Here is a 17,862-nt window from a genome sequence, read left to right on the forward strand (position 1 = left end):
TTAATAAAACAAGAATCACAGCAGTGCGGGAGGTGGATATTGAACCTATTGTATGGTCTGACCATGCTCCTGTCTGGTTTAAGTTGCGCTTGAGTCACTATGATCCTGGCCAGAAATATTGGCGCCTTAACGATTCTCTTTTAGAAGATAGCGCTTTTCAGAAACAATTGGTAACAGAAATACAGGAGTATATTCGCCTTAATGACAAAGGAGACGTTAACCCGGGGACGCTATGGGAATGTATGAAATGTTTCATAAGGAGTTCCCTAATAGCTCGTGCAACTTATGTTAAAAAACAGAAGGAGGGGGAACGCCAAAAATTGTTAACCACATTACAGAATCTAGAACAAACCCATATGCGAGGTAAGGCTCCTTCCTCCCTGAAGGGCTCTATTAAGGAGATCAAAGATAAAATAATGGCACTGGATTCAGCAAAAATTGCTTATCCTTAGCTAGCTAAGCAGAAATTTTTTGAGGGAGGCAATAAAGCCGGTCAATACTTAGCTCAAACTCTAAAGAAGAAACAATCCCAAGCCCTTATCTCTAAAATTAAAGATCACAAGGGGATGCTACTCACGGATGATACATCCATTAGACAGCGTTTCCACCAGTTTTATTCTCAATTGTATAGTTGTGATAACGCTATGCAAGGGGGTACAATAGCAGCATATCTTGCCCAAACCCCTCTTCCTACCTTAACGGCTGCGCAACGGCAGTTTTTAGACAAGGACATTACAGCCCTAGAGTTACAGGAGGCCATTAATTCTCTTAAGCTGGGAAAATCACCAGGGCTCGACAGATATACACCGAGGTTTTATAAGAAATTTGCCACAGCATTGTCACCCCTTCTATTAAGGTTTTTTAATTCTCTACGGGTGGGGGCTCCTTTATCTGCTCTAGCCAATACGGCAGGGATTACGCTACTGGCAAAGCCTGGGCGAGATCCAACTGCTTGTGCTTCGTACAGACCGATTTCCCTCCTGAATATAGATGTTAAGCTGCTAGCTAAAATCTTGGCCAATCGCCTGAATTGTTTTATTGCTCAGCTAGTGCATATTGATCAGGCGGGGTTTATCCCTGGCAGAACCACTGCAGATAATGTACACAGAATCCTTGATGCTATATGGGCAGCCCAGAAACAGAACACCCCAGCTCTAACCTTATCCATCGACGCTGAAAAGGCGTTCGATATGGTGCATTGGCCTTTTCTTTTTCAAACTATGGAGGGTATGGGATTTGGTGCCTTCTTTTTGACCTGGCTACAACAACTTTATACCTCTCCTAGAGCCTGTTTAAAGGTTAATGGTGGATATTCCTCGCCTTTCGATGTACAAAGAGGAACTAGGCAAGGTTATCCCTTATCCCCACTGCTCTTTGCACTTTTTCTTGAAACCTTTGCCATTAACATACGCCGCAATCCCAATATTACTGGTGTAGAGTTCGGTGTCACTTCTATAAAAATATCACTTTATGCTGATGACATTTTACTTACCCTAACTGATCCGGAGAGTTCCTTGGAGGGGCTTATGAGCGAAATGGACCTTTTCAGTGGTGTCTCAGGATTTAGGGTTAACTGGGACAAATCTGAGATTCTTAACCTCAACATCTCTCCCAGGTTGGTCAGTCGTTTGCAGGAATTGTATCCCTTGAAATGGGCCGCATCCCAAATTAAATACTTGGGGATCCAGCTTAGCACTACTCAGGATCTACTAGTTATCAATTATGCAAATTTATGGAAAAAAATAGATAAGGATATGGAGGAATGGAGCCGATACCACATATCATGACTGGGCAGAATGGCGGTTTTTAAAATGAATATTTTGCCTAAACTCCTATATCTATTCCAGTCCCTCTAGGTTCTGGTCCCTCCCTCTCTTCTTCGGCAGTGGCAAAAGAGCTGTATGACCTTTATTTGGGCGGGCAGAAGACCTAGGGTTGCCAGGGAGGTGCTTACACGATCAAAATCCAATGGGGGGCTTGGAGTGCCGGACCTCTCCCGGTATTTTCAAGCTGCTCAGTTAAAAAAATTAGTGGACTTGCATATGACTAGACGACCTAAGTCGTGGGTACTCTTCGCCCAGGAATTGCTGGGATCTATTCCTATCCATAGCCTTCTCTGGCAACCCAAGTCTACTTGGCTAATCGAACCCGTTATGGTGCTTCCCCCCACTACACAAATGTTACTGCAATTATGGCGCAGATATAGCTCCACCCTGGTGGGTAACAGGGAATACCACTCCAGTACCAATTTATACGTTAACAAGGCCTTTCGCCCTGGTTTTGAGAATTCCACCTTTTGCATTTGGAAGAGACGAGGTATTCATCACTGGGGGCACTTTTGGGGTTCAACTTCCATACGTCCTTTCCCTGATTTGCAGCGGGCTTACTCCCTACCTGACTCTGCCATATATCCATATCTTCAATTGACCCATTTTGCAAAGACTAATATGCTGGCGGCGCATTTTAACTCAGGGCAATCTGCCTTTGAAAAGTTATGTGAGAAGGCGAATAGTTGTTCAAAGGCTCAGTCTCAGATATATCAAATGCTATTACTCCAGTCACCACCCAGCTACAAATTCCAACTATTGTGGGAACAGGATCTACAGGTGACTTGGACCCCACAAATTTGGAAATCTATCTTTCAAACTATGGGTAAAGGCTATATAGCAGCCTCGCTTATTGAGAATTCCTATAAGGTACTCTATCGGTGGTATATGACTCCCGCACAACTGCATAAGTTTACACCTCTCTACCCAGATCTGTGCTGGCAGTCATGTTCGATTGTGGGTAGTTATTACCATATGTGGTGGGATTGTCCTAAACTGCAGTTGCTCTGGTGTGACATATTCCACTGGATGAGTGATTTGTTTTCGGGGTTGCTGGCACCCACTGCAGCGCAGGCATTATTGGGCGCTAAAGTACCAGAGCTTTCCGAGGATCACAATAGATTGGCTCATTTTATTTTCACTGCCAGTCATTGTGAAATAGCTCGTATGTGGAAATCCCCCAATATTCCCACAAAAACAGAGTGCACAACATTTTTTTATTATCAAAAATCACAGCATTTAAGCATAAAAAGATCTCTCGCTTTGACATGATATGGCGCCCCTATCAACGGTGGCACTCATCCATTACCCTTGAATCTCAGGGTTAGTAGTGACCCCTTCTTTTTATTATTCTTTTGTTCAGATGTATCCATCAGTCCTTCTCAGTGATGTGATAGCACAACCTTCTCCTAAATTACGCATTATTGAGGCTAGGGGGGGAGGGGGGGGAGGGGGGGATTAAGTATATTAAACTACAGCACTGGTATAACATCAGGTTGTCTACCTTCAATATGCAGAATGTTGATTTGTTTTCTGTAGCGGATTATAATTCAAGGCAGTTTATACTTGAATGTATTCAATGTGTTGGGCTGTGCCATGTTGTTCTGCTGATATCTTGTATGGTATATTACACCTGTTCTTTCGTTTCAATAAAAAATTTTCAAATTAAAAAAAAAAAAAAAGAAAAGTTGGGAAGCCTCCCACGCAGCATGTTGTAACCTTGCCCTTGCTGTAAAGCATTAACAAAATGGCCGTACAGGCGTGCCGTTCCACTTGCAAGCGTCTGTACATGTGATGGAACCATGGAGCCGCAGGAATGCCTAATTGTAGACGCTGGAAGAAGGCCGGGTGCGGCGTCCTTCACCCAGCGTCCATACAGGCGTCTATGTCTGCGATGGACCCGTGGAGCTGCAGGGATGCCTAATTGTAGACGCGTCCATGTCTCCACTGCTCACGGAGCATCACGGACGCTGAAATAACATAACGTAAGAAGCTATAATAAAAGGAAAGGAATCAATTTATTGAGGATTAAATGGGAACACAATTTATTGATTTTATACTTCAAGAACTATAAATGATGCAATGGAAAACATAGAAGACAAGGGAAAATTCCAACTAAGTTTTATTTGTTTCACAATTATTTGTTATTTTAAATCAACTTCTCTGCTTGCTGGGAAATGGTTTGATGGATGTATCACAGCTCCTGAAAGAAACACAACACAAGTTTAAACATTCTGTACTGTCATAAAAAGATTATATCTCAAATTTTGCAGAGCTATGTACTATAATAAAAGCGCCAAATCAGTATGGAGAAATGAATGTATAACAGTTAAGAACTTACATGAGACATAAGATTCGATGATCCTTCGTCGGACATCATTCCCCCTTGTGGTGTTGTCCGCCTCAGCTGCCAGTTCCACAGGCAGATCTGGTGGCAAGTTTTGTGCTACCTCTGCATGCACACCGAATCGCTGACAAATGTTGTGTAGCATGCAGCAGGCAACAATGATGTTCGCCACCTTTTCTGTACTGTAGTGCAGGGCTCCCCCAGAGTGATCCAGACATCGGAATCGTCCTTTCAGAACTCCAAAGTCCACTCGATAACGTTTCTGGTGCTGCCATGACCTCATTGTAGCGTTTTTCTGCCACAGTGCGTGGAGACTGGAGTGGAGTTAGCAACCAGGGCTTACAGCCTTAGCCGCCATCACCTATATGGGGAATCAGGAATGCATCAAAAACAACTTTACAGCGCTTAACACCTTAAACATATCACATATATAAATGCACACATATTGTCTACCGAACATCCCAGATATAGAATCCCAGGCTGTAGCTGATGTCACTTACCAAGTAGCCAGCCTTCACCGTACTTCCACTCTGGGAAATGTGTCCCCATAGATGAATGTGCCAGAATGTAGGCGTCATGCAGCTCCCAGGATACTTTGCTACAACATTTAGAATCTGAAGGTGTGCATCGCAAACGACTTGAAAATTCATTGAATGGAAGTGCTTGCGATTCCGGCAATAACTCTCTTCCTCTGACCTGGGGGTAAACGCAATATGGGTGCAGTCTATAGCACCCAACACGTTCAGCATCCCTGCAATACCCATTAACCCACTGCGGATCTGTTGCAGCTCCATTGGATCGGTAGGATACAGTACTTCCTCATCCTCTTCATCATGGCCTTCAAGACCTGTGTCAGATGCCATGAGAAGGAGGCCTGTGTCATACCCGCAATGACACTCACGGGGGTTTGAAAACTTCCAGTACCAAAACAATTTAAAGCACCAAGAAGTTTCGTGAACCCTGGCACAGCATGCTGGCGATTGGCCAGGGGATCAAGGTCGCAGCGCAGATTTTCATAGAGGAACAGGATTGCCCGTGAGCTCAGCCGGTAGGTTCGGACTACATCTCGTTCTGACATGCCAAAGATAGTTGTCCATGGGCGAATGATATGTCCAGGTCTGCCGATGGCCTGTCTTGGTCTACCGATGTCCCTGTCCTGTGCACGGGCGACTCTGTCCCGCTGTGCCTGCGTGAAAAACTACACAAGAAAATCAGCATAACCTAATACATCTTGATTATTCATTTAACAAATATACATAAACAATAGAAGCGGAGCCTCAGGGACACCTAATGCTAGACGCCGGAGGAAGGCCTGGTGTGGCATCCTTCTCCCGATGCCAGTTCAGGCGTCCGTGTCTCCGCTGGACCCGCGGAGCCCCAGAGACGCCTAATTCGAGACGCCGGAGGAAGGTCGGATGCAGCGTCCTTCTCCCGGCATCCATACAGGCGTCCGAACAGTGTCCGTGTCTCCGCTAGACCCGCGGAGCCTCAGAGACGCCCAGACAGAAAAATGCTACTGTTGGATATTCAAAAACAACACGTATACATACCTCCTCGGTCTTTGTGCCGGGTCCTGCTGTTGGCTGTTTTTCCAATAGGCCGTCTAGAATTCGCTCGCAGAGCATTTCTTAATCTGCTCTCATCCGTAGAAAAAAGATCGCCAGAGCCAATATATACATGTAGTCCATGACGCTGTCCGATGCTGTCCCTTGGATATTCACGACTGTCAAGAGCACAGCACCACACTAACACCAGGGTCAGGGTAGGAGGTAAAAATAGAGGGTAAAGACGTGGAAAATGTGCAGGTTAAAGAAGTGCTATTTTGGGCGCACGTTACTGTATCAAGGGGAAGAGCTAATCCAGTCATTAAACACCATTAACATACCATCTACATGCGGCGGGTGCTAATTACAACGTGTCATTTTCAGCACTCGCTAAGGACGCGTTAGAGCATATACTGAATCGCGCGTCCATCTTACACGTCTAAAACGAGCTTCTAATTCACGTTCAAAAGCGCAAAAGCCCGTCCGCGCTTTACTGCATCGGCCCGTAAGTGTGCTACTGCATCATTTAAAGTTCCTGCCCTTGTTGCCAGCCCTTACCCAGCCTGCAGCAGCCACCTTTACACTTCCTCCTCCCTATTCAGGCTCTCACTGTCTCCACTAGCTCTGTGAATGGCCCACTGCCAGCTCACACAGAGGCCTGAGTAGCAGGGCAGGGTGTTTAATGACTCCCAGCAGCAGCAAAAAAAAAAAAAAAAAGTATTGATGATAAAACAGAGCCTTCACCTTGTCTTCTGTTCTTCAGCTGCTGTGGTAATAAAGTTGCAGCTCCTGTTTTTTTTTTCCCCTGGCTGTGATTTGTTCTCCTTATAGCAGAGAGAGCTCATCTGTGATAACATAAGATTATCCAGGGTGGGGTTTGAAGAGGAGCGAGGGGAGAGACTGAACTAGCAGAGCCTGTTCTGAGAAGGGAGGGGGGAAGGACCAGCAATGTTGCAACACCAGCCAAAGATCTCACTCTATTCACTCTCCTGCAGCATTCTAACCCAGGAGTGAGCAAACTATGGCTCGCAGGGCCAAACCCAGCCCAATGGCAGATTTTTTTCCAAGCCTCCTCCTCCTTAGTTTGCCCTCTTATTTCCGGCATGCTGGCACCATGCAACAATGTCATCAACAATGGCCTGACATCACAGGCCTTTGTTGATGACGTTGACCTGGATGTCAGTGACAGTAGATAATGGGGCAGGAAGAGGAGGAGCATCATCCAGTTTTTGGTGGCCACTGATAGACCCCATCCCATCAGCAGCGAAGAAGAGAAGAGGCCAGAAAAGCCACTGGTGAACACCATCCCACCGGTGGCGCAGAAAAGTAGGGGCCCTTCTTTACTGTTTGCCTGGTGGTGCAGAAGCTGTGCATCTGCTCCTCCAGGCAAATTGTGTCCATCTGTCATCACTGCAGGCCTTGCAGTATTTAAAGCTTACGAGGGCAGCACTTTCTCTGAAATGATCTTGCGATACATGAGATCAACCTGGAGAAAATGCTCACCTGTGAATTTTTAATACCGCAGGGCCTACAGAGAGGAGAAACAGCAGAGCAGGCTTGTGAACATTGGATCAACTCCCCCAACTGGCACTTGGGTGCATTGACAATAGCAGCGGAGGAGTATGAGAGGCTCTGAGGCTACCTTGTGTGTGTGAGAGAATGAATGGGTGCCTGCCTAGGGTGTGAGTGCATGAGTGAGAATGAATGGGTGCCTGCCTAGGGTGTGAGTGCATGAGTGAGAAAGAATGGGTGCCTGCCTAGGGTGTGAGTGCATGAGTGAGAATGAATGGGTGCCTGCCTAGGGTGTGTGTGCATGAGTGAGAATGAATGGGTGCCTGCCTAGGGTGTGTGTGCATGAGTGAGAATGAATGGGTGCCTGCCTAGGGTGTGTGTGCATGAGTGAGAATGAATGGGTGCCTGCCTAGGGTGTGTGTGCATGAGTGAGAATGAATGGGTGCCTTCCTGGGGTGTGAGTGTGTGAGAGAATGAATGGGTGCCTGCCTGGGGAGTGGTGTGTGTGAGAGAATGATGGCTGCCTGCCTGGGGTCTGCGGGTATGAGAGAGAATGAATGGCTGCCTGTCTGGGGAGTGATGTGTGTGAGAGAATTAATTTGTGCCTGCCTGCCTGGGGGGTGATGTGTGTGTGAGAATGATGGGTGCCTACCTGGGGTGGGGGTGAGGGATGAGAATGAACGGATGCTTGCCTGGGGGTCTGAGTTTGTGAGTGAGAATGAATGGGTGCCTGCCTGGTGTCTGCGGGTATGAGAGAGAATGAATGGGTGCTTGACTTGGGGGTGGTGTGTGTGAGAGAATGAATGGGTACTTGCCTGGGGGTCTGAGTTTGTGAGTGAGAATGAATGGGTGCCTGCCTGGGGGTCTGGGTGTGGGTGTGAGAATGAATGGGTGCCTGCCTGGGTTCTGCGGGTATGAGAGAGAATGAATGGGTGCCTGCCTGGGGAGTGGTGTGTGTGTGAGAGAATGAATAGGTGCCTGCCTGGGGAGTGGTGTGTGTGTGTGTGTGTGAGAGAATGAATGGGTGGTGTGTGTGTGTGTGAGAGAGAATGAATGGGTGGTGTGTGTGAGAGAATGAATGGGTGCCTGCCTGGGGAGTGGTGTGTGTGTGAGAGAATGAATAGGTGCCTGCCTGGGGAGTGGTGTGTGTGTGTGTGTGTGTGTGTGAGAGAATGAATGGGTGGTGTGTGTGTGTGAGAGAGAATGAATGGGTGGTGTGTGTGAGAGAATGAATGGGTGCCTGCCTGGGGAGTGGTGTGTGTGTGAGAGAATGAATAGGTGCCTGCCTGGGGAGTGGTGTGTGTGTGTGTGTGTGAGAGAATGAATGGGTGGTGTGTGTGTGTGAGAGAGAATGAATGGGTGGTGTGTGTGAGAGAATGAATGGGTGCCTGCCTGGGGAGTGGTGTGTGTGAGAGAATGAATGGGTGCCTGCCTGTGGAATGGTGTGTGTGTGCGTGTGTGTGCGTGTGTGTGTGTGTGTGTGAGAGAGAGAGAGAAAGAATGGGTGCCTGCCTGGGGTCTGCAAGTATGAGAGAGAATGAATGGGTGCCTGTATAGGGGCCTGTGTATGTGTGAGAAAGAGAGCACATGTGTGTGCAGCACCCCCCAGCCCTTCCCTTTCCTCTCTACCTGCTGATCCGTGACAATCTCAGGGCTTCTGGAAATCAAAAGTTCCCATGTATGGAAGGCGGGGAATTTTTTTTTAAATCCTTGCTAGTTTTAATGTTTGAGTATTATTTGATGTGTCTGTTTTGAAATATTTTATGGGTGTTTGGGACATATATGAAATTTCAACTAATTGATGTTATTTTATTTGTTAGCTGTGTTGAAGTTTTCTTTTTATTGGTAAGGTTGCTGCTTTGGTTCTCTCACTATGGGGTACACTGAGCACTGTAACGGCCCACACTCCCCGCTCGGGGAGTTCTAAGGGGACCCTGGCCCTTGGCTCCAATAAGCGCCAGAAATGTGGCTCTCTTTAAAAAAAAAAAAAAGTTTGCCCACCCCTGCTGTAACCAGAGAAAGCCTCACTCTCCTGCACTTTTCAGTTTCTGCATGTGCTCAGTGAGTAGAGAGCCAGATGGAAATTTAGGAGAAAGGGATCAGTCATTGATCGCTTGAATTTTCGGGGGGCCATGGCTCCTGTGGACCCCATTTCTGCTGCTTGTGCTGCAGAATATGTAGGCAAACTTGCATGTCCTCGCCAGAGAGAGACACACCTCTGCTTGGGACCAGAGAAGTTACATTTTTAATTTGCTAGCCGTAATGCAGACTGATTTCTCACTAACACTGTTCTCCTTTCTCCTATGTTTCTGTTGCATGCTTTCATATCTATCTCTGTTTAATCTAGCCAGTGTCTTTACATAGAAACAGAAATGTCGGCAGAAGAAGACCAAATGGTCCATCCAATCTGCCCAGCAAGCTTTCACTTTTTTTCCCCCATACTTATCTGTTTCTCTTGTCCCTTGTAAGTGACTTTTTTTTCTATTTCCCTTCCATCCCGCCATCCCTTCCACCCCCGCCATCGATCTATTTCCCTTCCACCCCTGCCATCGATGTAGTTAGCAGTGCTGGAGCTGCATCTAAGTGAAGTATCTAGCTAATTGTTTAGGGGTAGTAACCGCCGCTATAGTAAGCTACTCCCACGCATGTTTATCCAGCCTGTGCAACTCAGTCCTTGTTGGTTGTTATCCGAATATAAATCATCTTTTCATCATCCCCCCTGCTGTTGAAGCAGAGATCTTTTCATCATTCCCCCTGCTGTTGAAGCAGAGAACTATGCTGGATATCATTGAAAGTGAAGTATCAGGCTAATTTGATTTGGGGTAGTAACCGCCGTATCAAGCAAGCTACTCCCTTGCTTTTTTGTGGATGCAAATTTTTTTTCACATTTTCTCTTGCCGTTGAAGCATAGAGCAATGTTGGAGTCACATTAATCGTGTGTATGTTTATTTAATTAGGATATTAATCTCCAGGTAGTAGCTGTCACTCCCGCAATCCACCCCCATGCCTCTTCACTTCATTCACATCCTCTATACTTTATGGATCCACAGTGTTTAGACTCCTGGCTGGTGTTTGTAATGTATAGAACAAAGGGCTGCTATCTGCAAGCCTTGGGTTCTTACCTGAGGCACTCCCGGGGCTGGACTTGGAAGGTTAAAGCCTTTTATTTTGTAAAGCTTTTTGAATGCTGAGTTTTTTTATTATTTTTGTATTGATGTTCTTTATGTTCTGCGAGTGACGCGTGTATTGTGTTTGTTTATGAATGTAGATCTGCAGTCCATACTGAACAATGCACCAGAAGTTGCGGAATATGAGAATTAATGAATGAATGAATAAATAGTGTGTGGGTAGCATTGGTGGAATAATTTTCAAAGTGAACATTAGCAGCGCAGGTTTGTTGGGATAACGGGGGGGGGGGGGGCTAATTTTATGCACATATTTGATATTTGATGACTTTCTATCGTGGTGTATTGCAAAGCTCCCCCAGTATGTATAGGCTCTAAAGAGAGACAATAGCAGTGCATATGGGCATATATGTAACGTGTAGACTTTCTCCTCTCCCCACCACAGCTGTAATACAGATGGCCAGGGTCGCAGTGGTTGGAGGGGGGCTGGTCGGCCTCTCCACCGCAGTCTGCATTTCCGAATCAGTGCCGCAGTGCTCAGTCACGGTCCTCTCTGAAAAGTTTACTCCCGAGACCACGAGCGACGTTGCCGCCGGGATGCTCATCCCCCACCCTTACCCAGGTGAGCGCTCCTCCCATGTCCTAGAAAGCTCGTGTCTCTACAAGGAGCCGGCCGCCTCGTGTCATTCTCGCTACACCAGACCAGCACGGCCGGCCCTCTGAGGGTACAGCTTTATTGATCCTGCAGTACCTCGTGCAGATGCAGCTTTTGCCATTAACACTAAGGAAACTTAAACTTGTAGCTCCTGAAAAGCTGTGGGAGGGGAGGAAGGGGGTGAATTATTTGTACAGGGCTATCAGGTGTATGCATGCAAGCTCTGTACAGACAAAAATGAATCGACGGTCTGTGCTTTCTGAGGTTTATAATCTAATAAAGACAGAGAGGAAACACATATGGGGAGATCTTTAAGGACTGGCTGGCATATGGGATGAACTGATGAAGGAGCAGCTCTGAGGCGAGCTGCTAGAAATTAGTTATTTTAGGAGTCTATGAGAAATGACCAGTGGGGTGGGTAGGTGAGGGGTAGAGTGGGTGGGAATAAAGTCAGACAGTTTTTAATTTGACTCCTTAGTCCTTTAACAGTGATGTGAGAAGTTAGGGGAATGGGATCTGAAACAGAAACTGAATCAGTGGGGACGAGGAGAAGCGTGCTTTACAGAGGCATTATTTCTAAATAAGGCTGAGGGTTTGGGGGCCATGCGCCTGGCTGACTGCGCCTGTATACTTTTGCCCTGCTTTACACATTGAAAAGTGATGCTGGGATGGGTCGGCACAGATTTCAAATTCATCACCTTGTGTTGGCACTAGCAAGGAGACAGGCCCATTGTCAAGAGACACAGCGCGAGGAGTCTCGATGGAGCAAGGGCTAGGAGCGCAGGTGACATTGGCAGATAAGGATTGCTTGGTCCTCTGGGTCTGCCTGCCTCCTGTGCTGCCATGGATCTTACTCGATCTAACGCCCCTCCCATTCCCCTCTGGGGACAGAGAAGCAGCCGCAGTACCTTGCCTTGAGCGCAACCTTGGAAGGACGAGGAATGACATCCAAATCCTACTTCTTACATCGAAAGGGGAAGCCCCTTTCTTTCTCACTGGCTAATGCAGGATCAGGCTGAAAGCTGGCAAAGAACCCAAAACCCTTAAAATTGTTATCATTATCAAGATTTCTACAGCGCATAGCAGCTGTGCGCAGCGCCTTACAGAGACACGTGGGGCTGATTCCACTGGGCAACAAATTTTCACAAAAGTCATGTTACGGAAATTAAATTAGTCAATTCTTATAAATTTCCATGTGCTAAACACGAATGTGACTGTGAAAATGCAAAATTGGCTCTAGTTTTTTTGTAATATGCAATAATATAATTACATCTTGAATTGTATGCCAATAGTAGGAGACCTACGGTTAATACCGTTTGAAAAATGAAGTCATAGACTACGTCTTAGATTTCTTTGCTTGTCTCTTGTGCACCTGTTCGGGAGCATCTCTGCGGAGGACTGCATCTCTCCACACCATGGGGACTGCAAACGGCATTGATGGTCTTGTGCCATTCAACCACTGTGAAAGCTGTGTTGCACATGTAGCACAGCATATATGCGGCGCCCAAGGCTTGTCTTGGTCGCCAATCTTGCATCCGAAATAAAGATGATATGCCTTCTTCACATGAGAAGTTATACTTTTCTTCTGCTTCGCAGATATCACTTCCCCACAAATATAACAGAAATTGTCCATGGTATTAACACACTTTCGAGGCATTAATATTCTCTAATTAATTTACCTAAATGGATAAAATAGAAACAGTTTTATGCAACAGTAGTTTCAACTGTATCCCACGAAGTCTGGAATATTTCAAATGCTCACCCTTTCTGACTGGGCTTCATATAGTACACTGCTTACTCAGCAGCAGCATGGCAGTAGAACTGCACTGCATCAGAAAATGATGTAATAAACTCTGGATGATGTGTGCATGATGGTATTATGCAATATTACATCATTCTAGGCTTATTTAGGATGTTGTTACAGTCCTACTGGATAAATTTACACGACTAAACATAGAAAGTGAACTATATTAAATGTCTTCAAAACGAGCGCCAATAAAAACTTTTCATGGTCATATTCGTGTTCAGCACATCAAGATACTACAGAGTAGGACCTTTTTAGGTCAGTAACACTTTCATTGTTGCCCAGTGTTCTGTAACATCGCCCCTAAATTTCACAGCAAATACTTGCGAAAATTACACCGGCTCTCAAAGAAGACTTATGTGCATTCATTTGCTTTGAAAATCATCCCGGGAAATTTAGCTGTACACACGTACACCTGCTACTAGGTGTGTTTAAGCCCTTCAGGAAATTTTACATACCCACGTTTGAACTTTCAAAAGGATGTGCGTACATCCAAACCCCTCCCCACCTCAGGAGCCCCTCCGCTCCGTCCAGGTAAACTTGTGAGCATATTGGGGGAGGGGGGTTCAGCTTCGTAAAAAGGACAGTCCCTCGGAGCTTACAACCTGGTCCAGACCGACAGACAAAAAGTAAGCGAGAGCCTTTCCGCTGCAACAGCAAGGCCCTGACTGAGAAACGCTTCTAGCTGGGATTAAACTGCACTGCTCTAGCTAAGGAGATCTCCCAGCTGTCAGCCATCCAAGCCGGACTGCCTGCACTGCTCTAGCTAAGAATTTTCTCTTCTGCGAGGGAATTTTTTTTTTTTTTACTTCCTTGATTTCTCAAAAGAAACGGGTCCCTTTTAGTTGAAGGCCATCACATGGTTGAGATAGTCTTCTATAATGTTCTCTCAACTAAGCTGAACAAATCTCCAAACCTCAACAGAAATAGCCATATGTTAGAAACGATTCCAGGAAGAAGATGGGGCTCATGGCAGAGCCTATGGCAATATTTGTGAAAGGGCCAAAAAACACATACGAGGGAATATGCTAGTCCCCCTTCCCAGGACTATCACCTTCTCTGCAAGCTCCCCTTTTCTGTTTCTTAGTGCAGCTTTTAAAAACCTAGAGCTAGCAATCCCCAGCTTTTGCACCAACTCCAGCATGAGTGAGGGAAATGTTAATCTTTTTTTTCAAAATAATAGAAGTATGAGTGCATGTGAAAGCTGCCACAAGTGGAAGCCGAAGCTCTGACGACTGCCCGCAGGTTTCAAACTCGGGCATGTTCGCTCCATTTCTTGTGTTAGAGGGGTTTGTTTGCTTTCCAGTGTCTCTTGTGTGAGGGTTTTGCTTGCTTTCTTGACTCAGACATGCCAATCGAGCAGCAGAAGCGCTGGTTCCAGGAAACTTTTAACTACCTTCTGGCAATCTGCAATTCTGTCGAGGCCGCAGATGCTGGGATTCAGCTGCTCTCGGGGTAAGCTCCCAAGTTGCTCTCTTGTGTTCTTGTACCGTGCAATTATTTTTCCTGTCCTGGGAATTCTCTTAGACGTTACTGCAGATTAACCGGGCAGAGGGTCTGGCGCCCATGCAGGCTGAATGCCAGTCTCTCAGGTTAGGGCTCCGTCCGAGTTCAGAAATGGGTCTAGTGCAAGGCAGTGTATAACAGGGAGACTGCCCTGGGTCTCCTCTCTGGAGAGCCCTGGTCCCCACCACCCAGTCTGCTGGTGCTACATCCCCACCTGTACTCCAAATAACCGGCACAGGAAATATTTACAAGGTGGCAACGGTGTTTGCTTAAACAGAGTTCTCAGGCTTTCATGGCCCAAGGTACGGCTTTAGAAAAATCTTCAGCTGCAAGTTATCATCCTGTGGCTTTCAAGCAAGAAAACAATTCCAAACTCCCCCAAGGCTGCACAATTATCACAGAATGATTCCTTTGTGGACACAGGGAGGTCTGTATTCAAAGCCATTTCAGCCAGATATCTGACAAGTTATCCCACCAAATGGCAGGTATTTGAATATTAAGCCACTTTGGCTGAACTTGAGCCAAATTAAGTCTAAAATCTAGCAGGATGAAAAAGATGTGTCCCGGGGCAGAAATGACTTAGACAGTTCTCCCTTGTAACCGGCTAACACACAGGCTCCGGTGGAGCGCACTGTACACCCGCATTTGGACACGCGTTTTCGATGCGCTAGCTTTACCCCTTATTCAGTAAGGGGTAATAGCGCGTCAAAAACGCGCGTCCAACCCCCCCGAACCTAATAGCGCCCGCAACATGCAAATGCACATTGATGGCCCTATTAGTTATTCCCGCGCGATTCAGTAAGTAAAATGTGCAGCCAAGATGCACATTTTACTTTAAGAAATTAGCGCCTACGGAAGTGCACAGAAAAGCAGTAAAAAAAACTGCTTTTCTGTGCACCCTCCGACTTAATATCATGGCGATATTAAGTCGGAGGACCCAAAAGTTAAAAAAGTAAAAAAAAAAAAAAAAAAATGTAAAATGGGCCCGTGGCTCGCGGGTTGAAAACCGGACGCTCAATTTTGCCGGCGTCCGGTTTCCGAACCCGTGGCTGTCGGCGGGTTTGAGAACCGACGCCGGCAAAATTGAGCGTCGGCTGTCAAACTCGCTGACAGCTGCCACTCGGGCGTGCTAGTGTCCCTAGCGCCTCTTTTTACTGCCGGGCCTAATTTTAATAAATTAACTTACTGAATGGTGCGCACAGGAGAGTGGTCTGTGAGCTCGCCCGCTCTCCCGCGATTTTTACTGTATCGGCCTTTTAGTCAGATCACTTGAGAACTGCTTTAGAGTGGGTATATATAGTTATTCAGCCTTGGGTGGCCCATTACTTGCTGCTTAGCATCTGTTAAATAAAGGGAAAAGAGTGTCTTGTGAACCTGTGGCCCAGCTCCCGCCCTCCTCCCCAATATGTGTGTGGGCCAAACAGGCTCCACCCTACTAAACCCCCATCAAAGAGTTAAGATATCATTTCCTGGGTCACAGACTGCCCCCCCCCCCCCCCCCCCCCCCACACACTCTTTCCTCGTTTCGGTTCCTCTCCCCTCCTCACCCTCTATGCGCCCACAACCCTACGAGCGCTGGAAGTAGCGGGGGCCTGTAAGAGAGACCTCGCTCTTGGCAGGGTTTTCCGGGCCTGGGAGGGCCAGATCCTAAGGGGGTAGAGAGATCCCAAGCTGCTTATCCCAACAATAAGCAATGGATTTCTGCGACTCCACCTTAATAATTGTTAAAGGACTCTTCCTCCAGGATCTTGTCCAGTCCCTCTTTGAACCCCACTATCAGGCCGATGCAAGTGGATGAGCATTAAAACCTTGAGCGCTTGATTTCAGCATGCAGTGCTCATGCTCAGCTTAAAATATTTTTCAATTCCCAATGTAGATAAAACGAATGCTATGCAAGTGCATCGGGAGTTTAAGAACTCACTTGAACTTTTTAGAATGTTGTGTTTGGCCCAGGCTGAACGCACATTTTAATTTGGGAAGCTGGGGACAGGCTAAGTGGCTGCAGCCGCTGCTGCCACTTAGCCACATAAATTCTTGTCCATCTATCTGGCGTGGGTCACTGCTACTTAGCTGGATAAAGCACTTATCTGGTTAAGTGTCGGCAGCTGCCGGCGTTCACCTGGCGTGTTCCTGCCTTTTCTTTCCCATTTTCTTGTAGTGCAAGAAATAAATATACCTCCAGCTCTGACCCAGGAGTTAAGTTTTCAGCGCTAAAAAAGGTGCCCTGGCGAAAGGATTTCCATGCGATTTAGGCGCTAAGCACTATTCTCGTTTCGGGACGCAGATTTTCTGCGCATAAAAAAAACTCCTTGCTACATCGGCGGTACGTCGAGCGCACAGAAAATGCGCGTTCAGATGCAGGCGGAAAGGAACCTCGAGCACGGCCTCCGGCAGCAGATTCCACAGCTTGATTGTGCGTCGAGTGAAAAAAAAACAAACCAAAACACCCTTCACACCATTTGTTTTAAAACTGCCGGCTGCTGGTTTCGTGGAACGTCCCTTAGTGCGGCCTGACGGGGGAAAATATCTGCCCCCTCCACTCATGATTTTATAAATGTCAGTCATAAGCCCCTCTCAGCCACCTCTATTCCCAGCTAAAGAGCCCTAATCCACAAGGGCCAGCTTGGTTTATATTTTAATCCTCTTGTGCATCGACAGCCATGTCAGAGGGAGAGAGGTTTAGCAGCCAGGGAAAGCCATTTCTTCAGTAGATTATTACTGGGCGCTCAGTGGGCAAGGAGTCTCAGCTCTTTGGCAGAAGAGAGCATGCTATGTCGGCTTTCCTTTCTACAGATGGCAGATATTCCGGACGGCGCCGGAGCAGAAGGTCCCGTTCTGGGCTGACACTGTCCTTGGATTCCGGGTGATGTCTGAGGCGGAGCTGAGGAGGTTTCCGGACTACCGGTTCGGCCAGGCCTTCACCACGCTGAAGTGTGACTCCCGGCGGTATCTGCGCTGGCTGGAGAGCAGGTGGGTCAGTCTGCAGAGATGTGCTGGAAGGGACTCCTCAGGTTATTCCTTGAAAAGAGGGTGGCGTAGAGCAGGCAGAGAAGCCGTCCTGCTTTTTACAGACCCACATTAATGTCTGTGCTTTGTAAGGGGGGGGGGGGGTAGGGGACCCCCCACCAAACCTTCTCATATATCTGGAAGAGGTAATGAATACAGTATCTGATGAATTCTTAACTACACCGCATAAGGCCCTCCATAGGAGAAGCATTATCTCTGTCCCTGTGTACAGATAAACTGGGAGGAGATGGGGGTTTGGTGTTAAAACAACAACACTGAGTCAGAAGAACACCAAATATACAGGAGTTCTAATCCCAGCTCTGTCATTGAACTCTGTGAATGACCCTAGGTGAGTCACTTTATCTCCCTGTGCCTCAATTCTAATCCCAGCTCTGTCACTGACTCTCTGTGTGTGACCCCGGGAGAGTCACTTTATCTCCCTGTGCCTCAGCTCTAATCCCAGCTATGTCACTGACTCTGTGTGTGTGACCCTGGGGGAGTCACTTTATCTCCCTGTGCCTCGGCTCTAATCCCAGC

The 17,862-nt window shown here is 46.9% G+C and overlaps 1 protein-coding gene across 1 annotated transcript in view; it reads left to right on the top strand.

Annotated features, from left to right (window-relative positions):
- The window catches only part of DDO (D-aspartate oxidase), a 60,760-nt gene that overhangs the window by 37,712 nt on the left and 5,186 nt on the right, over window positions 1–17,862 (top strand). The window contains exons 2-4 of the mRNA XM_029595268.1: window positions 10,800–10,976; window positions 14,160–14,268; window positions 17,113–17,289. Of these exons, the coding sequence (XP_029451128.1) occupies window positions 10,811–10,976; window positions 14,160–14,268; window positions 17,113–17,289 (452 nt within the window). The 5' untranslated portion in view covers window positions 10,800–10,810. The remainder of the gene's footprint in view (window positions 1–10,799; window positions 10,977–14,159; window positions 14,269–17,112; window positions 17,290–17,862) is intronic.

Source organism: Rhinatrema bivittatum, chromosome 3, assembly GCF_901001135.1.
Source record: "Rhinatrema bivittatum chromosome 3, aRhiBiv1.1, whole genome shotgun sequence".
Lineage (NCBI taxonomy): Eukaryota > Metazoa > Chordata > Amphibia > Gymnophiona > Rhinatrematidae > Rhinatrema > Rhinatrema bivittatum.